General features: G+C 43.6%; 2 protein-coding genes across 2 annotated transcripts; one reads left to right on the top strand and one right to left on the bottom strand.

Moving 5' to 3' along the window:
• Positions 1 to 44: 44 nt before the first annotated feature.
• Positions 45 to 5020, top strand: wasb (WASP actin nucleation promoting factor b). Its single transcript, XM_061075003.1, has 11 exons — positions 45 to 381; positions 1163 to 1303; positions 1511 to 1597; positions 1701 to 1797; positions 2105 to 2134; positions 2221 to 2256; positions 2369 to 2573; positions 2671 to 2849; positions 3751 to 4325; positions 4419 to 4530; positions 4633 to 5020. The coding sequence occupies exons 1-11, from the start codon at positions 280 to 282 to the stop codon at positions 4689 to 4691; spliced, it is 1623 nt and encodes a 540-aa protein (XP_060930986.1). The 5' UTR covers positions 45 to 279; the 3' UTR covers positions 4692 to 5020.
• Positions 5021 to 6706: 1686 nt separating this feature from the next.
• On the bottom strand, positions 6707 to 21283 carry LOC133005345 (semaphorin-3F-like). The gene is made up of 18 exons (XM_061075002.1): positions 21232 to 21283; positions 19293 to 19429; positions 13955 to 14115; positions 13771 to 13833; positions 13544 to 13663; positions 13237 to 13330; positions 13013 to 13132; positions 12748 to 12893; positions 12038 to 12152; positions 11864 to 11933; positions 11601 to 11745; positions 10499 to 10721; positions 10315 to 10403; positions 10161 to 10202; positions 9919 to 10076; positions 8904 to 8971; positions 8691 to 8818; positions 6707 to 7084 (listed from the first exon to the last, which is right to left on the bottom strand). The coding sequence occupies exons 2-18, from the start codon at positions 19402 to 19404 to the stop codon at positions 6707 to 6709; spliced, it is 2232 nt and encodes a 743-aa protein (XP_060930985.1). The 5' UTR covers positions 19405 to 19429; positions 21232 to 21283.
• Positions 21284 to 22823: the final 1540 nt, after the last annotated feature.

Here is a 22823-nt window from a genome sequence, read left to right as displayed (position 1 = left end):
TGCAGGACAAGTGTGCAGCACTCAACTCCTTCACCCTGGAAATGGAAGTAACACGTTCATTTGTGTAGTGCGTCTGAGAGAAAGAAGAAAAGTGGGGGTTATAGAGAAGTGCGGTCGCCCGTTTCCTGCTTTGAAATGATGTGAGCTCAGAACAGAGAAGAGAAACTTCCTTTGCCTGTAGAGGACTCTGACAGCGCGGAGAGGACGTCTTTCTTTCTCTTTGTACAAATGCTGTGCACATTCGATCGGTAACCCACTGGCAGATCTCTCACAGGAACCATGAGCCGAGGATCTAAATCGAAGATGGACATCGCCCACAGCTCCCTGCTGAGCCTGCAGGAGCATGAGAAGCTGGAGGACCTGCTGGGCAGAAGGTGTGCTGTAAGTCATCCTGAGACTGTTACCTGAGCTTGTTGACTTTCTGAGGTTTATTGTGAAAGAGGGTGGAAAAAATATATAAGGTGTACTGGTTATTCTGGTTGTTAGGACCATAAACTGCTTCAGCCCCGAGGACTTCTTCTTCTCTCCTGCCTGTGGGTGTTTAACATCCTGTCCTGAATTTGAATGAGCTCAGTTGATGATTGAATCGTCAGCTGAGAAATAAGTTAGTGATATAGTCAAATTTTAAGATTATGTCGTTTCTGCTTTTTATTTGCTTTTGTACTTTTGATCTCACCTGCTGTTGATTTACTTACTTATACCTTTTTGTTTTTTGCATATTTTTTTAAGGCCCTTTTTTGGGTCAAATATACTTAAATATTCATATTTCTCCCCCAGAAATCCCCCTTGTGTTGATGCAAATGCAGTTTAAAAAAGAGTCGCTGACATTAGGTCATCAAAAGGGACCGAGCAGTAACAGGAAATGGTGGTTGGAGCATTTCTTCCTCTGTGTCAGAATTAGACGCGATCATCGGGTTTGGTGTCACTGGAGCAGAAGTTGCTTTGTTCCTGTGTCGGTAGAAACTGCTCCTGTCGCTCAACACACAAATAAACATTCTAATAAGAGCTGTACAATTTTAGCAACCCTTGCATTAGCAGAGGCAAATCAAAATTAGGCCACAAAACACCAAATCTACAAGTGAGCTGTAATAAAATGTCTCCTGGGTACAGGATTGTTTCAATGTTTGTGTTGTTGTGTCTGTGTGTGTTTGTGTGTGTTTAGTCCATGGCCACTGCAGTCGCCCAGCTGTTCATGGCCCTGCCTCACAGTCCGACCTCGTGGAGTTTGCAGCACACAGGAGTTGTGTGCTTCATCAAAGACAACCTTCAGCGCTCCTACTTCATCCGGATGTTTGACTTGAAGGTAAACTCTCACTCGACCAAGAGCTCAAACAAAAGGCTGCATGAGAACACTGAGGCCTTCTCCAGACTGATAACATGATCTCTGTGTCGTACTTTGTCCTGACACAAGTTAACACAACTCTTATTGACTCACTGTAATCTCTCTAATCTGTCGTGAGTCATAGAGAGATTTAAATATTAAACTAAATAAAAAGTTGTGTCCCCTCAGGCAGGGAGGCAGGTGTGGGAGCAGGAGCTCTACAACCAGATAGTTTACTCCTCGCCACGGGCCTACTTTCACACCTTCGAAGCAGACGTAAGCACACACTCATATAAAACCTCTAACAGTTGTTGTTGTTTAAATCATCTTTGTGTTGTGAAACAGTGTGAGTCTGTGCTGACTTGTAATCTAATGGCAGGACTGTCAAGTGGGACTGAACTTTGCAAAGGAACAGGAAGCAGACGAGTTCCAAACTGCTGTGGAGGGGAAGATCTGCCAAAGAAACAGCCGTCATGGTCAGAGAGGTCATATGTTTACTTTTTAGAATTATAGAATATTAATAACCTTATTTCCCATCACAACGTTTTTAATATATACTCTTGATTTACTTAAATACTTACACAAAATATTTGAAATTCTGGGAAGTGAGTTTTTTGCCAAACTCTGAAAAGTGACAATGCTAAAAAGAAACATGACAATTGATAATGAAATATGCATTTTGATTTAAACAATGTTGTCTTCAAGGGGTTTTTACTTGATTAATATTACACAGTGAAGTAAAGTGATGCAACATGGTTTCTCTCACCTCCTTGTTTGTGACAGATAAGAAACAGCGTCCCCATCCACCAAGTGGTAAGGCTGCACTTGACTTCATAAATGCAATATGTTGTTTAAAAGTGCAGCTACTTTACTTTCCTCTACTTTCTGTTTCCTTATAGACCGAGGGTCTCTACCTCCACTGCCCCCTGAAAAAGGTCCGTGGCTCCTTCACCTCAGCATTTCTCCATGTGTAACTTTTACCACCACCAGGCGGTGACTTCTGGAATCTAGAACCAACTTTGATTTTCTTTCTATCTCGTCCAAAAGCATCATCCGGTAGCCCTGGATCTCATCGCATGGCCATGGTGGACATTCAGAACCCGGACATCCAGTCTTCACGGTACCGCTCGATGCCGACGCCGGCCGCTTCCTCAACCCTGAGCAGCAAAGACAAGAAGAAAAACAAGAAGAGCAAGAAAAAAGACAAACCCAAATTCTCCAAAGCAGACATAGGAGCTCCTAGTGGATTCAAGTGAGCGTGTTAGCTGATGAACGTGATGAAGGTTGATGGATATTTTCGAGAGGATGTTTGTCTAACTGTGTCGCTCTGTCCTCCTCCTTCATCTCAGGCATGTCTCTCACGTCGGGTGGGATCCCAACAACCTGGACCCGGACCTGTCCAAGCTGCTGTCTGAGGCCGGGATCAGCGAGGCGGAGATGAGGGACGAGAAGACGTCTCAGCTCATCTACAACGTGATCGAGCAGTCCGGAGGCCTGGAGGCCGTCAAGAGGGAGGTGAACCAAAGAGGTCAGACTTTTTTCTCTACCTTCTTATCAGTCTCACTTAGGGTTGCAAAATTCCGGGAATATTCAAAGTTGGAAACTTTCCATGGGAATTAACGGGAATATACGGGAATAAACGGGAATGTACGGGAATTAACGGGAATAAACTGGAAATGTTGTAGGTAATTTATACTAACTGTATTTACCTTGTCATATACAGACATAAATATAAACATTTTGTTTTGTCATAGGCTGATTTGAGCCCTGAGGAAACTTTGGGCACTTGACTATATGCTTCTGCATCGTTGTGTCATTCTTAACATAGGTCTTTGCACAGTATTTGCAAATGTACACAGCCTTTCCTTCTACATTGGATGGGGTGAAATGTCTCCACACATGAGATAGTGCACGTGGCATTGTTCTGTAGAATAAGATGAGAAAAAAGTTTGTAAAAAAAACACTAATGCAATGCCAGAGATATAAATAGTTAGCCAAACAATTGGAAACTTCGTAAACATATTTTAAAATTGATTTAAAACAATCCTCAACCAGCATGCTAATATATTTTCCCAGTAATGTCATGGAAACTTACCTGACTAGTCCTGCTCTCTACAGCAGGCCTCAGTAGCCCTGCTGTAGAGTGAAGGATGCTGGGAGTTATCTGTGCATGTGATGGAAGAATGCACAGTGGAGGGTTGAAACTCAATGTGCTGCATTCCATACATCTATAAAATAGAGTTTTGAATGATGTTTTTATTGCTCAGTGTTTAATTTGCATAGTTGTTTTTTTTTTCAAAATTCCCAAAATTCCCCAGCTAAACTTCCCATGGAAACTTTCCACCCCTTTGCAACCCTAGTCTCTCTGCTCCCTGCTGGGTAATGCAACCTTCTTCTGTGTATTATTAATATCTTCCACTCGATCACAGGGTCCGGACCTCCACCACCTCCTCCACCCAACAGAGGGTCCCTGCCTCCTGTGCCGGGCTTCGCTACCTCTCCCCCGGCCCCTCCACCTCACCGAGGCCGCTCTGGCCCCCTGCCCCCCCTCCCTGGCCAGCCACAGCGCGGACCCCCATCTGCTCACCCGGGTCCAGAACGTGGAGGCATGCCCCCCCCGCCCCCTCAGTCAGGCAGAGGAGGCCCTCCACCTCCGCCGCCTTCACACTCTCGGTTCCCTGCTCCACCCGCCTCCGATTCCTATCACGGCTCGATGTCTTCCCACAACCCGCCTCCTCCGCCGCCGTCGTCTGGCCAGCGCTCCTCAGGGTTACCACCTCCTCCTGTCCCATCTGCACCCGGCAGAGGAGGAGGAGGAGGAGGAGGGCCTCCACCTCCTCCTCCGCCTCCTCCACCTCCACCGGCCTCTGTTCCTGGAGATTTCGCTCCACCTTCTCCTGTCTCCGGTGGCCCACCTCCACCTCCGCCTGCATCGGCTAAAGGAGGAGGAGACGGCCGAGGAAATCTGCTGGATCAGATCCGACTGGGGAAGAAGCTCAAAAATGTAAAAGCAACTTTCATTCCCTTCAAAACATTTTATATATGCTCATAATAAAACTGTGCTCACAGGAGTAAACTCTGTCCTGGTGTGTGACAGGTGACGGAGAACCCTGATCCTGTGGGAGCTTCATCTCCTGAATCCAGTGAGGGCATCGTGGGCGCTCTCATGATGGTCATGCAGAAGAGGAGTAAAGTCATCCACTCCTCGGGTAAATATCGGAAACAATAATCACATCTTTGCACAAACAGCAGGAACAATGCACGTGTTGAAGCGAGAGGTCAAACATTCTAATATCCGTCCTCTCTTTCAGATGAGAGTGAAGACGAGGGCGGAGATGAAGACGACGATGACGACGAGTGGGACGAGTGACGCAGACGTGTGTTTTTTCCCGCTTGTGCGGATTTTGAAATCCCGTGGATGTGCAACGTGTTTTTTGTTCTTTGAGACAAACTGTGTCGGTGGTTAAATAAAAACACGTAATTCGAACAGGAAGTACAGCGAAGGACACGTTGAAGAGAGAAATGTTTATATATTCGTTCAAACATTTCCAGTGTAGGATTGATCACAGCACACAGCACTGTGTTACTCACTATGATGGTGAATGGTGGCTCTGGCTGAAAAAAAAAAAAATGTCTCGTTCCTTGTGCTTCCATTTTTTTTTAAATAAGTAAATACAGCTTATGACAGAACACCATCAATCGATTACTAAATCTGAGCCTGTTTCATTCCCATTCTTTTGTTTTGTTTGTAATAACATACTGTACATGAAAACTATGTTCCTGTATCATTTTTCTCTCATACATCTGTGCAAAAGATCCCAGATTTCCCTCTAAAAAACCGCCACCGACAAAGTGCATAACTGGAAGAACACTGTATGCTAAATCTTAAACACTCACATACTGCAGGTCACTAGAGCACGGGACAGTCAGGGAGTCATTACATGACAAACATCCAATGGAATTAGCTCAACAGAACACGTTACACCGTACAAACATCGCAACACGTCAAAGGTCGGAAACAGTCCAATGTACAACTTGCAACAAACAACAACACGTATAAGCATGCAACATATTATCTTCATACAATACAAGAGTAATCCAATGACCATATATATTATATTCACAATCAATATATTACATTTTTTGTTTCAAGATACTTAAAAGGACCGTAGCTGTGGTTTTGCGTGTTGTGGTCGTTCGACTACATGTTGCGTTTACTTTACATCAAAGTCAAACACTTTCTAAAGCAAACTTGCTTCAAATATATACGATCCATCACGATGACTTTTATTGTGCTTTTGTCACAGAACGATTCAAGATGTGTGGTGAGTAGGGTTGCAAAGGGGCGGAAAGTGTCCGGTAAATTTCCGGAAACTTTCCACGGGAAGTTAAGCTCTGGAATTTTGGGAATTTTGGAAAAAAACTACACAAATTAAACGCTGAGCAATAAAAACATCATTCAAAACTCTAATTAAAGATGTATGGAATGCAGCACACACTGCACGTTGGATTTCAACCCTCCACTGTGCATTCTTCCATCATATGCACAGATAACTCCCAGCATCCTTCACTCTACAGCAGAGCTATTGAGGCCTGCTGTAGTGTGGCTAACTATTTATATCTCTGGCATTGCATTAATGTTTTTTTACAAACTTTTTTCTCATCTTATTCTACAGAACAATGCCAAGTGCACTCTCTCATGTGTGGAGTCATTTCACCCCATCCAATGTAGAATGAAAGGCTGTGTACATTTGCAAATACTGTGCAAAGACCTATGTTAAGAATGACACAACGATGCAGAAGCATATAGTCAAGTGCCCAAAGTGTCCTCAGGGCTCAAATCAGCCTATGACAAAACAAAATGTTTATATTTATGTCTGTATATGACGAAGTAAAAACAGTTAGTATAAATTACCCACAACATTTCCACTTTATTCCCGTTAATTCCTGTTAATTCCCATGGAAAGTTTCCATTTTTGAATATTCCCGGAATTTTGCAACCCTAGTGGTGATCCAGTTGTGTTTTTGAAATCTGACCTTAGTGGTGCGTTAAAGAATCCTGGGATCAACCTGTGAGACAAAATAATGAGCAAACATTAACAGGATATATTTCGTTTCTTGAACTTGATTTTCGACGTCAAACTAACGGCTCAAGAACTGAGCGAAACAAAACTGTGCTCTTTGAAAAGTGGTCATCGGCAACGTAAAATATACACAACCTGTTCAGGCTAACACCGGCAAAACCACCGGTACAGTTCTTTAACGACAGCATGAACGCATCACCTGCCTAATGAATGGAGGTGACGACCAAACATGCACGTCATAATAACATAAAAGTCCAACGCAGAGTCCAGACAGTGATGGACGGCCTCTGCCCCCCCCGGTCTAGCCGAGGCCTTGGTCCTGGCTCTCCGTGTGCCGGCGGCTGGTGCGCTTGCGCTGCTGCTGCTGTTTGGGACTCAGCTGTTCCCAGTAGGACTTGCAGTACTGGTTGATCAGTCTGATCTCCGGGGGGAAGGGGGTGGAGACGAAGGAGGTCTGCGGGTGGGGTCCCGCCTGCCGGGTCTTGGGCTCCTCGTCCTCGTCCTGCGCGGTGAGAGCCAGCACGATGTCCCGGTCCAGGATGCGAAGCGCCACCCGGGCCAGGGTGTGTTTGAAGTTGTTCTCGGTGGCCAGGCAGTGGTAGAGGCCGGCGTCTGATTGGTTGAGGGACTTCAGGAGGATGCCGTGGTTGGTCTTCACAACACCCCCCACTCGGCTGAGCTGTAGAAGAGAGAATTAAAGAGAGAAAAAGATTACAAACAGACGAGAGGTTGAGCCCCTTAGAGCCCAATAAACAATCTGATGATAATCATACAGTATATATATATACATTTCAAAAATGGGCAAATTCCTACGATGTTAGATAGATAGATAGATAGATAGATAGATAGATAGATAGATAGATAGATAGATAGATAGATAGATAGATAGATAGATAGATAGATAGATAGATAGATAGATAGATAGATAGATAGATAGATAGATAGATAGATAGATAGATAGATAGATAGATAGATAGATTACTTTATTCATCCCCGAAGGGAAATTAAGTCGTCATAGCAGCCGGTATATTTGAATACAATAAAATACAATACAATAGAATAAAATAAAAAATATTGAGGTAGAAAGAATAAAAACAGAAACACAAGATAAATAGGTAGATAAGGTGCAGTGGCAAGATGATGGTAATAGTACTGATGATATGACGGTAAGGTTATTGTTAGACAGTATATAAAAATAGTACAGTATATATAGTATATAATATAATATAATATATATTTATATATGATAGTTATCAAACTAATTGAGTAATTGAAGCCTGATATTTTACAGTTTAACCATAAGCGTTATTATGAATAATAGTAAATAAAAACAAAACAAAATACAACAAAGTACACAATTTTTTTTGCATTGGTTATACTAAGGTAAGTAAGAGTTTTCACATTGCTAAACATAAACGCTGACACTGAAAGGCTCATATCGGCCAATCAGACTCTGACTGATCTCAGGTCTGTCTGGTGAAGATGTAGCTGGTTATCGTAGCTTAGCACAAAGACTGTAACCGTCTGAAGTAACAACAATCACCCAACAGCACGTGTAAAATTCTTGCTAAAGCACCATGTTAACACCACAGTGTAAAAACAGGAAGCTGTGGGTTTATGGGTTTCGTGTGCTGGACTGTTTACTGCCGACAAGACTTTTATTACAACCGCCAAGGATGTTATGCTTTCGTCTGTTGCAGCATTTGTTTGTTTGTGGACGTGTGAGGCAGAAACCAATAAATGTCGTTGCTGATTCATATTTTCCACATTTTCTTTAACATTGGGTGATTTTTAAACGTCTTCCTTTCTTTCTCAAGGAGTCATTCATGGATCTTGACGACAGAATCCAGGAGTATTTAGGGAATTGATTAAGATTAAGATACATTTATTTTTCCCAAACACATGCACAGACATGCAATTGTAGGGAAATTTAACCTCTGCTTTTAACCCATCTGGTGCAGGACACACAGAGCAGTGGGCAGCCATGTACGGCGCCCGGGGAGCAGATGTTGGGGGAGTAAGGTGCCTTGCTCAGGGGCACTAGACAGGGTAGGGAGAATCCACTTGGATTTTTGGACAGATCAATCCAGGTTCGTCTTTTTGTTGTTTCTCCGTGGAGTCGAACCAGAGACGAACCAGAGACCTTTTCTGCCCATAGTCCAAGTTTCTGCCACTAGTCCACAAGTGTGTCAAATGGGTTGCTTGACTGAATTCAAGTGGCCTCTCAGGCCCTGGGACGAGGTGTGCACCATTCTACTTTAAAAAACGTGAGAGCTCTTCCTCACCACTTTCCTCCTTCCTTCCCTCTGGAAGAGCCACTTGACGGTGGCCTGAGGAGTTCGAGGCTGACACTCCAGGAACGTGCTGCTGCCCTCCACCCCGAACTGCACCGTTTCTCTGAGACGTTTCTCCACTGAAAGCACAGAGAAATATATAAATAGTTATTATCAAATCCAATTTATACGTGGTCTTTAAACACGTAAAAACATTGACCGCACCTTTTGCATTGAAGCCTCTGCACTGCCTCAGAGGGTCCCCATGTTTCACGTCCTGTCTCCTGCTCCTCCTGAGACAAAGGGGACAATCAAGAATGAGTTTGACTCGACACATCCTGGCTGTACGGTGCAGAGACAGTGAGTTCTGACTATGGTTGCAAAATTCCGGGAATATTCAAAGTTGGAAACTTTCCATGGGAATTAACGGGAATTAACGAGAATATACGGGAATTAACGGGAATAAACTGAAAATGTTGTGGGTAATTTATACTAACTGTATTTACCTTGTCATATAAAGACATAAATATAAACATTTTGTTTTGTCATAAGCTGATTTGAGCCCTGAGGAAACTTTGGGCACTTAACTTAACTTTCCCACTTCATATGGGACTATATGCTTCTGCATCGTTGTGTCATTCTTAACATAGGTCTTTGCACAGTATTTGCTAATGTACACAGCCTTTCCTTCTACATTGGATGGGGTGAAATGTCTCCACACATGAGATAGTGCACGTGGCATTGTTCTGTAGAATAAGATGAGAAAAAAGTTTGTAAAAAAACACTAATGCAATGCCAGAGATATAAATAGTCAGCCAAACATTTGGACTCGTCTGTAAACATATTTTACAATTGATGGATAAATGAATGGAAATAGGCTAGATGAACAGATGAACAATCCTCAATCAGCATGCTAATATATTTTCCCCAGTAATATCATCGTAACCTACCTGACTAGTCCTGCACACTACAGCAGGCCTCAATAATGCTGTAGAGTGAAGGATGCTGGGAGTTATCTGTGCATGTGATGGAAGAATGCACAGTGGAGGGTTGAAACTCAACATGCAGCGTGTGCTGCATTCCATACATCTTTAAAATAGAGTTTTGAATGATGTTTTTATTGCTCAGCATTTAATTTGCCCATTCCCCAAATTCCCGAGCTAAACTTCCCATGGAAAGTTTCCGGAAAGTTTCCGCCCCTTTGCAACCCTAGTTTTGATGCTGTGAGACGACCCCTGACCTCTTGGTGGACGGGGTGAAGGCGGAGCAGCTCTCTCCATCCCAGGAGCAGTAGGGGTCCCGGGCCAGGCAGCAGTCGGAGCAGGCCCGGCCGTAGACCCCACAGCGGTGCAGCGACACCTGGGTCAGCCCGGCGTCCGAGGACACGTAGAGCTGTTGCTGCGGAGACACAAGCAACACAACTCAGTGAGGAAACTGTTCCTACACTGGGGAAAGTTTAGACTTCAGGAGGGATGTGCTTACTCTTTTAGAAGATATCTTCATGGTTTTGACAGGAGCCCGGGTCTGGAAATTCAATTCAACAGCGGAAGAGAGAGAAATCAACACAACTTTATCATCACATATTATTATGATAACAACATTTTTAGTGATTTCAGCTCCAAATATTCAAACATACCCTAAAAACCTCCACTTCCTCCAGCGTGAGTTCCTCCATGCTGATGGGGTCCTTCGGCAAAACGATGACTTTCTGCACGGTTCCTCGATCTGGAAGTGAGAGACATTTAATTTAACTCCTATAATTTGAGACCAGAATGAATCTCAGGTTGGACACGAGTCCTCAGCAGTCGCAGCTGTCTCACCTGTCCCCAGGAACAGCACCTCGTAGCGTCCGTCCACAGCATCCACCTGATCCACCACCAGGGCCGTGAAGCGGTAGTCCACGCCGGTTCTCACCACCAGGGGGCGGCGGTGGATAGGATAGACTGGGTGGAACATGAGGGGATGAGCTCGGATGAAATCCACAGCCTCATCCGAGAAGTTCTTGGAGGAGCGGATGTCTGGAGTGAAGGTTCCTCCTGGACACTGGAAGGGAAGAAGGAAAAGGTGGAGTTTGTTTATGTTGCGTGTTTGTGAAAACATGTTTGAGGTGAATCTGAATCTGAAGTTTACTGCTGAGTCACTTTCACATACAAGGGATTTAGAAGAATGATGGGAAAGGTAAAGTGTATAAAGAGAAAGTATTGTGAGCGTGAGGAGAAAGAAAAGATTAAGATTGTATGAATCCAAAGAAATTCTTGTGCCAGCTTGCCCCAGGATTTCAGTGACACAATATATGTACTGAGAGTATTAAGTCTAAGGTATTAGTGAAAATAAAAATATAAGGTCTATACAGAGTAACAAGTACTTAAGTACATGAACAAATCTAGTAAATTCTATGCAATAACAGAATTTCTGCAACAAACGTCACACACTCTCCCTTAGATCCATAAATTATATTCTGTTTTTGTATTGTGACGATATTGAGAGTAAAACAACTTCAGTCATACAATAAGATCCATGAATTATCCCCTGGGAAATCTGAGAAAATGTCAAAAAAACACCTCACAATTTCCCAAGAAACTGGGGGAAAAAAAACTAATCCTGGATTTGCCCACTGATCCGGATCCGCACCAAAGATTTAATTGGGTTCTTCTCACACAAAATCCTTCTTCCAAGTTTTGTGGAAAAATACATTCAGTTGTTTTTGTGTAATCTTGCTCACAAACAAACAGCACAGGGGAGAAAACACAACCCTCTAGGTGCAGGCTCAAATTAAAGATATGAAGATTTGTGTAATTTGAAAAGGAGTGAATGTGATGAGAATAAACACTTATAATACATGTGCTTAGATGATGCATGTGTAAGTATAATGCATAGTGATTCATTTAATGAGATGTACAAGATAACATGGGTGAAACGTACTGTTCCAGGTCGTGGGTAGGGAATCTTGCCCGTGTACTCTGTCCACTGGTAGTTATGTCCGTGTTTGTGGGCGAACGGTCCGTTGAACACGTTGCGTATGTCAGCCATGGCGTACACGCAGACGGCTGAGCCCTTGAACACGGAGCTTAAGCACAAACAGATCATTACGGTAAGAGGGCGGCATTAAGAGACACGTTGCACCCGCACACTGAAAGGAGTTTCTAAGGTAGACGAGGTGGGGTGAGGTGAAGAGGGGAACTCACCCGGCCGTGGTGAAGAGGGCGTACACCATCGGGCTGCGTTCATCCTGCGCCGGTTGAATAAACACGTCCCCTGGAGAAGGAGAGAGACGCACAGATCAATACCAACTGGATAAAAGCCGCCGCAATTACAATGCAATCAGGTTGAGCTCGGTGCTGATGCTGCCGTGGCCTCACGTAGTTCATCGAAGCGCGTCTCCACTCCATCTTCTCCGATCACGGAGCAGATAAGACGAGCCTTCAGGAAGGTCGTCCAGCGGTTCACCAGAGACTTCTGTCCTCCTTCATCATTCTGGACAGGAGGGAAACGAGGCCATGATTCAATACCTACGTTTCCTTTCATATATCACAAGGAAAGCTTGTGTTAAATTATTATAAATGAACCCTATTTATTGTGAATTTCACTACCTGCACACCTTTTTCATTCATATTTCATTTGTTTACTAATGTGAATTTATATTTATTCACAAAATGATGTCCATCTATTTGTAGTTTATGTAATATATACTGCCAATTAGTATACTTTTGTGAATTTATTTTTTATTTATACACAGCATTTTATACTCATATTCTTTTCTGTACACCATACCTGCCTATATATGTATAAACAGTCTACATATGCACATTTATATGGATGGTGCAATACTCAAGAACATTTCTATACAAAACTATATTTCCATAGTGGAAGGTAGATATTATATTCTGCCTACATTGTGTATTTATATTTTCTATTTCCTTTGTTATTCTCTTGTCTACCTCATTCTGACTTGTCTGCTTCTGTAACAGTGAATCTCCCTGGTGTGGGATCAATAATGTTTTATCTTAATCCCATCTTCTCTTCTAAGTTTATATCTTATTAATTCTTTAATACGCTGTGGTTTCCTCACCAGACACACTCTTCCCACCCTGGCCAGAACACTGGGGCTCGCCCCCCCGCTGGAGTCTAGACTCTTCTCTCGGAAAAAGAAGTAAAGTTTGTCGTCGTTCTTTTGTGCGCTGTCAGGGATCTGCTGGATCTGAACAAACACCGGCTCTGAGGGATAAAAACAGATCAACCGGGAGAGGATTGAGGCAAGTGGTTGTCAGATAAAATGAGAGGAGCTGTAACATGTAATCACCAACATTTACCTCCTCACACCCACACTTACTCACCATTCAGCCACCTGGAGTCGTACTGCTCCGTCCTGATTGCCGTTCTGCCGCCCATGGTCCTAAACAGAGCAGCATCCGTGCTCATGAAGTCAATATGGACGCCTGCGTATAGGTTCCCATCTGCAGAGGTGGAACAATAACAGAATCAAGCGGTAAGACTTTGGGATTCTGCAGAATTTAAAAGATTTAGTGGTTTTATAGCAGATAAAAGAAGAATGCCTCACTGATGAGAACTGCTATGTTCTCCTGTGTTGGATCATAGGAGCATTTTCCCTTCCCTGAATCCACGTACCCAGGGACCAGCCTGAACAGGTAGTCCTGCAGAGATGAGACGGAGAGAACATGCATAAAAATAGATCCGCTAAAACGTCACATGGGAGCACGGGTGGGGAAAAAAAAATCATAAACAAATCAGTGTCCCAGTTTGTAGCCATGAAATATTTAACAGGACGACGCTTTCCAGGCCTGCTGCAGAGGGACTGTTGCTGTAAATCCCACTCGGGGGGAAACTGTAAGTGTCTCTGGGTTCACCTCCGCCCTCCAGCCTCGGTTGATGAATGTGCAGATGGGCTGGTACGCCCCCGTTCCACAGGTGTAGAGGTGGGTGCGGTTCCACGGCTCGATCAACCTCACGAAATTGGCACATTCGCCCTGGACAAAGACGAGTAAGACAAATGGAATTCAGAACATCGTCATGAAAGCGGAGGCCTGTAATTTCTTTTTTTTTGAAAGAGCAGGATGTAAACACATGATCCCACCTGTCTCCCCTTTCCCGTCATCTGACATTCTCCCTTTCTCTTGGCGGATGCCGGCCAGTGGATCTGGGTTCAAGCACACAAACACACAAACAAAACACCGGATTAATGAGGATCAATGCATTCACAGACTTAAAGCCACATTTCCAAACAGCAGACTGGATTTGAGTCAGAGTCGGTTACGCACTATGAGTGGCTCCTTGTTGACGTTCTGCATGTCCAGGGCCACCAGGTACTCCCGGCTGCCCAGGTAGAGGCGGCCCTGGTCCTGGTCCATCAGGAGGATGCGGTAGTCGCTGGTGTTGAAGGAGAAACTAAAAGGTCGAGCTGCACGTGTGTCCATCAGTTCTGCGTGGGGGGGGAAACAAGAGAAAAGTCTCAACTGTGTTAAAAACATCTCCATCCTGCGTAAAGCCAGGTCGTCCCTGAACAACTATTCACTTTATTCCCCTTTATGCCTTTGACGTGTTTCATTACTGACGCAGATGAACTCGTGGTGCCTTCAAGTTCTCCGTCCTTTGCTGGAAAATGTGTGTCACTGATTAAATATAACTCAACTAACAGCATTTTAGGAAACATATTGGCTTTTAAGATCTCAATATTTCATGCGTCCTGACTCCCTGATTGAGTTGGAGGCACCGCACGCCTCCTGGAGTTAGACGAGAAGGCGAGTCCCCGAGGAAACACGGTCAGTGGAACTAACAGCTAATTCTCGAGATCGGGATTGTGTTCAGCAGAGCAGAACCTGTTAGGACACGACGCGCTGGAAAAAATGTTTCGCCTTTTTTTTTTTGTTCTCCTGAAAGCTTTGATTAAACAATTTTCATCTGCTGCGGAGAAAAATGGACTCAGCACAGCACTAACGCTGCGTGTGGATTTTTCTACTTCCATTATTCCGTCCAACAATACATTGCAACACTTTAAAATGCATGAAAAACACAGACACACACATAAACACGCAGACACACACATAGAAACACACACACCCTTGTACTTATATCTTAGTAAGGACACTCATTGCCATAATGCATTCTCTAGTCTAGCCCTTTACCCTTACCTTAACCATTACAGCTAAATGCCTTACCCTAAAGGGATAAGCCCGATGTTCTTAATTTTCAAATTGTCTCCTTTCTCTTAATTTGAATTAATATGACTCATATTATTTATTTTGACACTCAAGACCATTTAAATGTGGAGAACTCGGAGTTCAAGGGCTAGGATTTTGAACCCATTAGTGATGATTGTCATAAGCTAGGTCAGAAGTGTTTTTTAACATTCACGGCCCCCCCCCGTGCCCTATGCACCACGAACTATGCCTAATTCTAGCCCTAACTCTAACCTAAACCTATTTCTAACCTGAACCTAATACAAACCCTGATTTTAATTCTAACCCTGACCATAAACCTAAACGTAACCCTAATTCTAACGCTAATCCTAACCTAACCTATGCCTAATACTAACCTTTACCTAAACCTAATCCTATCCCTAACCTTAACCTTGTTTTAACCCAAACTGAACCCTACCAGTGCCTGGAGGACCAGTTCTTTTATCCCTCTAACCTAACCCTAACCTAACCCTAACCTGTGTACTTATATCTTAGTGAGGACACTCATTGCCATAATGCATTCTCTAGTGTAGCCCTTTACCCTTACCTTAACATTACAGCTAAATGCCTTACCCTAAAGGGATAAGCCCGATGTTCTTAATTTTCAAATTGTCTCCTTTCTCTTAATTTTAATTAATATGACTCATATTATTTATTTTGACACTCAAGACCATTTAAATGTGGGGAACATTTATATTGTGTCTTTTAGGATTTGAACACATCAGTGATGATTGTAATAAGGTAGGTTAGAAGTGTTTTTTAACATTCACGGCCCCCCCGTGCCCTATGCACCACGAAGCACTCATTTAGAGTGCTGCGTTTTGATCCCAGCCTTATAATAACCATAACCTATCCCTAATTCTAACCCTGACCTAAACCTGTGCTTAATTCTAGCCCTAACCCTAATCTAAACCTATTTTTAACCTGAACCTAATACTAAACCTGATTTTAATTCCAAACGTGACCTAAATCTAAACCTAATTCTAACGCTAAACCTGACTCTATGCCTAATTCTAACCCTAACCCTAACCCTAACCCTAACCTAAACCTAACCCTAATGCTATCTCTAACCTTAATGCTAACCCTAGCCCAAAACTGGAGGACCAGTTCATTCATCCCTCTAACCTAACCCCAGCCTAACCCTAACCCTAAGAGCAAGTGTTAACCCTCAAACAGCTCATTGAAAGTGGGTCAGAAAGTGAGGACTGGTCAAAATGTCCTCCCTTTCTAAAACTGTCTTCACAGTTAAGGTCTAGGATCAAAATGGTCCCCACAGAGATATCTGTACCAGTGCAAACACCCACATCAGTGACATGTGCTGGGTGCTGACAGCCAAATGTGCACACTGGGACATGACGCAGGCATGTTAAAGACAGCAGGCTTATATCATGACAAATGTTCCCGGAGACCCTCAGAAGCCGGCTTACAGGGATTGGAGAGGAAGCGCAATCTTTATTTACATCAAAGTGGCGGCCATCGTGCGTCTGAGGTCAATGTTAACAGGATGCAGTCAAGGTGCCACTAAAATAAGCGATGCAATCGGATCTCCGGAGGACACGGGATGGAGCCGCGGAGGTGGGCCGCGCTCCGGCTCTGTTCCTGAGAGGTAAACACAGGATAACAAGCCTCGGGGCCGAGCTCCACCGGGCCGGAGTGGACTCAGCCAGGGGGCTAAATGTGGAAACACCACACCCCTACACATGTCTCCATCCTCCAGAAATAGCAAACAATGTACTGCCATCATCTGGTAAACATCCAGCAAACACTTCTGACAACATTCTGACACCGACAGGGAAACACTGGGAAGGACACTGGGATTGGAGCACGAAGCCCCGGCGCTATGGGAGCTCGTGTTACAACTTAACAACATATTGTCACTGAGGCACTAATGAGCGCTGCCATTTAGTCGCAGCCTTATCTCAAGCATGAACCAACTGGTGACAGCACGGCGAAGGCATGGGATCCTGAAGCCCGGCTCCGGTTACACAGCACGTTCTGCTCTCTAGCAACGCTGACTAACTCCGTCCAATGACACCCGGCCCACTCCCTTTGTAGTGTGTGTGAGTGACAGGACTTCCCAGCCACAGAGGAAACAATACAAGATATCTCTCCTCGGCAAGGGCCTCCCGTGCCCCAGGGTGTCACTCATTCGCTCTCAGGAGTCACATGACCCCCGGCCGCCCCAAGACCTCCTCCGCAGGCGCCGTGGAGAACAAAGAAACTGGCTGTCACAAACAATGAACAATAAATCCTCCGAGTGGCAGAAAACAGTTGGGCAGTAAATCTAACTTCTTTCCTTCTTGTTTGGTATTAGGGGGAAGGGTGGGTGGGGTGTGTGTGTGTGTGTGTGTGTGTGTGTGTGTGTGTGTGTGTGTGTGTGTGTGTGTGTGTGTGTGTGTGTGTGTGTGTGTGTGTGTGTGTGTGTGTGTGTGTGTGTGTGTGTGTGCTTTACTGGTCGGTTCGACACATCTCAGCTGTTATTAAACCGCCTGTGTCTGAGCTGATGTGAACGTCTGGATCTCTCACGAGTAGGAAGACGATCAAGCTCAAGACCAAACTTGTGTAATTGGTTCTAATACTAATACTTTGTACACGCTGTGCTGTGAAAACACACCAGTGTGTGTAAGCTGTTTACCAAAAGTGCGGATTAGTGTTAAAGGTCGTATAAAAAAGCACTGCAATTACCCTCTCATGCTTCAGATTCATACGCAACAGCCACAAACATGTGGCGTGTACAGCTGTTGTAAATCTCATAAAATCAAAGTCAAAACTAGATTCCAGCTGCGTGTGAACCACAGGTGTCACGTGTTCATCTCACCTCATTCATTCATGGTCTTTCCTTTGGTTTGTTTTAACCAACATATTCAACTTCCATGAAAAACTATAAATCAATGGGTAACATATGTAAATCAAAAAGGTGTCGGCTGAATGAACAGCTTCACATCTACTCTTTAAACACAGAGTTTATTTAATTGGCTGCACTAAAACGCCCGAAGCTTATTTTCACATAATTGTTTTAACTTGCAAAGCGAGCAACACCTTTTTGATCCTCATTATATTTACAAGTACAGCACAGGAGCTACTTCAGAATTATTCCTAATAATTAATGAGTCCTCCTCAAGCAGTTATAAACGGCCCAGGTTGCAGAGTGAAGTTAGAAAACCTTGTGTTCATCCCACCTGGTTTATCTGCACTAAAGATTTTAAAGTCAATGTTTTGAATAAAATGAAACTGAATTAGCTTTATTCCTGTTCAGCTGTGGGGTTCATAAATAAGTCTGAATGATTAACTTAACTGCTCATTTTCCCGTCTCTTTCTGAGCTCCGTTAAGCAGAAGACAGAGGTCCAAAGTTCACAAGTTTGCAAAATTCCAGCGCGCCGGTCGTCTGTTTATTCAATTGAAGCAGATTAGATGAACCGAAAGACAGATATATATGAAATTAGTGGGTAAATTCCTAAAATGTGTGCCTTTAAGAGATACACATCTATTTCTTTTACATTCTTAACATCTTTGCTTTTGTTTTCTTGTTTCCCCTGAGTTCACGTCGAGGCTCTAGATTCAAATCAAACCTCTGATCTGCTTCACATCGTCTCTTGTTTAGAAAATCCAACATGTTTCTCTTTGGATCGACAACAAAGCAGCAGACATTCAGACCCAGGCCGGGACCTGACAGCTCTCCGCCACATCAAACCACCGAAGAACGCCATAAATCTGATTCACGCTTCCTCTAATTCCCACTCCCAGGTCTACACTCAGGTGTGAGCGTGCACGTCCACATGTGCAGGTGCACTTGAAGACACAACATGACAGAGGACAGAGACGCAGGAATAACTGTAATCATGCAGCATTGTTTTGGATCAAAGGTGTCATCCACATATTTGTAACATGAACCTCCGCCACTAGTCTGCAGATTGTGTGGGAAAATCCCAAAAGCCGACAGAGAAGACTGGGAAAAAAACCCACAATCCACTCCCATCGTGAATATTCTCCTCACGGCCCCAAAACTTGGCGGCTCTGACGTTTAATTTTGCTCCTCTGATCAGATTTCAGCTGCTTCCTTCCTGTGTCATCATGTCGTGACTTCAAAACCAGAGAGGAGCCGACAGGTCAGGCCGGAGCGTGTGTGGGGTTCCAGGGTGTGGAGGAGGAGGAGGAGGAGGAGGAACTCTGTGGAAGGGCACTGCCAGTATCCAGCCTCACGTAATATCCACCTTTTGTTTTCAGTGTTGCTCTGTTTGACATGTGGCAGGAAGTAGGTTCTTTAACATATGTATAAAGAGGAAGCAAAACCCCTGCCGGTGTGGATGCGTGCGTGAGGGCGGGGGTGCGTGAGTGTGCGTGAGTGAAACTTGTACCAGAAAAGAGCCAGGGACAATCCCTGCTGTCAGAGGAGCTGGAGTTTAATCTGTATGAGCTCACCTTTGAAGGAGAGGCGAACCCGAGGAGCAGACTGCTGCAGGCCTGAGCCTCTGTAAACACATAAGGCCAACAGGAGGAGTTGGGCTCCAGATGCTGTCATGGTAACCGTCATGCAGGTAACCCGCAGAGATCTAAATCTGGAAGAAAAGAGAAAGAGGAATGAACTAATATTACAGAGTGCCCCCTGAGAAATATGAGACAGAAAAGAGAAGGAAGGACCGACTCCCTCTCGCTGGCTTTCCTCCTCTGATCTCTGTGATCAGGAGTTTGGCCCGAAGCCTTCGACAGCGAGAGGTAGAGTTTGGCAGGAGAGAACAACGTCCAGATCTTCACACCTGCTCTGGAAAATATGACAGGCCTATTATTTATTTAAAATGTAGTGAGGCGTGTGTGTGTGTGTGTGTGTGTGTGTGTGTGTGGAGACTGTAAAATGTTGTTTTTGAGCACATTCAGGGGGAAAAAGTTTGGAAAAAGGGTGATGAGGAAGGTATCTTCATCTTCTTCGACGTTCATCATCTCTCAAAACGTGTATTTCATCCCCATTTTCATCTAAAACTGTCTATAGAAGATCCTCATGCCCATCAGTGATTCCCTCGGCCTCTCCTTCTCTCCTTCTGTCTTTCAACAAAGCAACGTCTGCGCACTTTGAAAAGCTGACGAGTGAAAAACATGACAGTTCAAAAGGAACAGGTAGCCCTGGCTGAAACTCTGCCTGACAGTTTAGGGGTGTCGGAACGCAGCCTAACTGTTAGACCTTAACTCCGCATTCATTATGCATCTGCACTTTGCCGGAGAGGATCCCATATAAATAATGAATACTAAAAGCTGAGTCCATAACATCCATTAAATTGTCTCCCTGTAGGTGTGCTTTACTCGGCCTTTAAGCCATCCCAGGGGGGTTTATTTTTCTCATGACATCCATGTAGCCCAGGCCTCTGGTGGCCCAGGGTACAAGCCTCGGAGCAGAAAGAAGGAAGCTTTTAGGACGAGAGGTATTCATGAGGAAAACTGGCGAGTTCTCACAAATTGCTCATCACAGTTCCCCAGCAGGGCGTGACACATTTGGTAAACATGTATTTTCCCATGAAAGCATCAAATCTGAGCATTTTCATGAAACATTTGGGGAACTGGAAGCAGAAGTCTCGCCTCACACACTTTCTGGCTTCATCACACAGATGCTATATATCTCCTCACCGGGGGGGCTCGATCTTTACATTCCTCTGATCATAGTGAATGGTAATAAAGCACCATGAGATTTGTAATCAACGTGATTTTGTGTCATTAAGTTTCACAAGGTAGTAATCACCCTATAAGATGATCCATCATTTAAACAGCACTGACTCACTTGCACTTCATATAAAAGAAGAAACTAGAGAATAAATAGAGTAGAGATAATAAATAAAAGGAGCTTAATTGGAAATTATTGACACTTTTAAGTCTCTATATAGACAAAAGGAAAATGACCAAGGCTTGGTGATAAATTATGGTTAAAATTAATGTGCAGTGTATTCATCTACTGTCATTTTAATTAAAAAAACAATGTATTCCTAGTAAAATACCTTTAAAATATCTAAAATAATCAATCAGAAAACATGACTCCAGCCTTGTATTGTGCCGGAGGGTCTCCATGTCGGATGGCCTGGTTCTACTTTGTGGTATTTCCCTGCTGGTTCTCTCTGCTGGGTGGGAACGTCCCCACAGATTAAAGTCCTGCTGTAATAATATATGATTTCCACCAAAAATAAAATAATTACAGGATTTCAATAACCTACTTCTTTCTTTTTCCACTGAGTGGCTTGCGCGCACTTACCTGAGAACTCCACATCCAGAAATAGGAAAAAACCCGGAGAGCAAATGTGAGCCTGCTTGAGCCATCCGCTGCGATACAGACTAACTAAAGTTAAAAGTTAAACCACAGAGAAGAGACACATGTTCCTACCTTTGATTCCTCAGCGACGATCCAAAAGTTGCGCCTTGTCACCGCCGCATTCCCCGCGTCGTGCGCCCTCGGATCCGGATTTGGAATAAACCTCTCAGCGGCGCAGCGCAGGCATGGAAAACAATCCGAGAGGGGTTTCCAGGAGAAAGGAGAAATCAGCCCAACCAGCCTGTAGTCACTCGACCGTATTCCCCTCCATGTAGTCACCACAGGACAAAAGAGAAGCGGATCCCCGGGTCTTCTTGTGCCGGATTTATCCAAAAGTTTACCCCTGGAGCGCAGCAGCCATCACCGGGATGTGGACGAGATGTTGCTCCATCGGTCGCTTCCAGGCTGAGTGAGAGTGAACGTGGTGACCAGGTGCAGGTGTTGGGAGAGAGTGAGTCCTGCTGTCCTCTCCCAGTCCCTTCTGCTCTGCCCCCACCCAGCCTTCCCACTCCTGCTGGCCCACAGCAGCATTGGACCAAACCTCTCCGTGCGCCATATGGGAAGGATTAACCCCTCAGCTGCTGCTCACTCCAGCTCCACTCCGTTATACTGGGTTGGTTATTTCAATCAATCAATCAATCAATCAATCAATCAATCAATCAATCAATCAATCAATCAAATTTACTTTGATTTGTATAGCCCAATTCTGTGTCGCCTCAATTATGTGTTACATTAACACACATAACAGTATATTCCATATTGCACATCCACATTTCTCTCCTGTTTTGCATTTTACTTTTTGTTCAACTTTTTATATCTTGTATATATCTGTTTTTGCATTTTACTCTTTATTTAACTTTTTATATCTTGTATATATCTGTTTTTGCATTTTACTCTTTATTTAACTTTTTATATCTTGTATATATTTTTGTTTTGTTTTATATACAGTTATTTCTTTCTTATGTGAAGTAATTATTGTGTTTTTATGCTTTATGTTCAATGTATGCACCTATTTGTCAAAGAAAATTCCAGGTAGCTGTAAACCTACTTGGCAATAAATCCTTTCTGATTCTGATTCTGATCTGATATTCACAAATTTAAAAAAAACACATGATGTGACATCCTCTGTCTTTAACCCTCAGAAAGAGTAAGGACAAACTACTAAACACTCTTTGAACAGGTACAAATACGTAGAAACCTCAGAGAGACACATGTGAGGGACAGAAGTGCAATATATGTCAAGTGTAGGAAAACATCAAGATAAAGGTTTTAGCAGCAATGATGAAGGTAAACATTTTGAAGGATAACTTCAATATATGTCAAGTAGTCCTGCTGCAATCATAGTATATGGTCAGCAGCCAGCAAGATCATGATCCACCATCACCATTTTGCATGTTGCATTTCACTTTTTACTTCACTTTTTATATCGTTTATCTTTTATATATTTTTATATAGATATGTTTATGTCTAAACAAATGTTACTTTGTATCAATATTAGAAAAAGTGAGTAAATAAGAAGTAAATAGTGAACAAATATATATTGTTTTTTTATTGTTTTTCTTTTGTGTGGTGTATTTATTGTGTTTTTATGTTTCTATGTTCATTGTATGCACCAATAACCAGAGCAAATTCCAGGTAGGTGTAAACCTACTTGGCAATAAATA

This window comes from Limanda limanda, chromosome 7, assembly GCF_963576545.1.
Source record: "Limanda limanda chromosome 7, fLimLim1.1, whole genome shotgun sequence".
Lineage (NCBI taxonomy): Eukaryota > Metazoa > Chordata > Actinopteri > Pleuronectiformes > Pleuronectidae > Limanda > Limanda limanda.
Note: the sequence above shows the minus strand (reverse complement) of the source record. Positions and strands in the feature narration are given on the sequence as shown.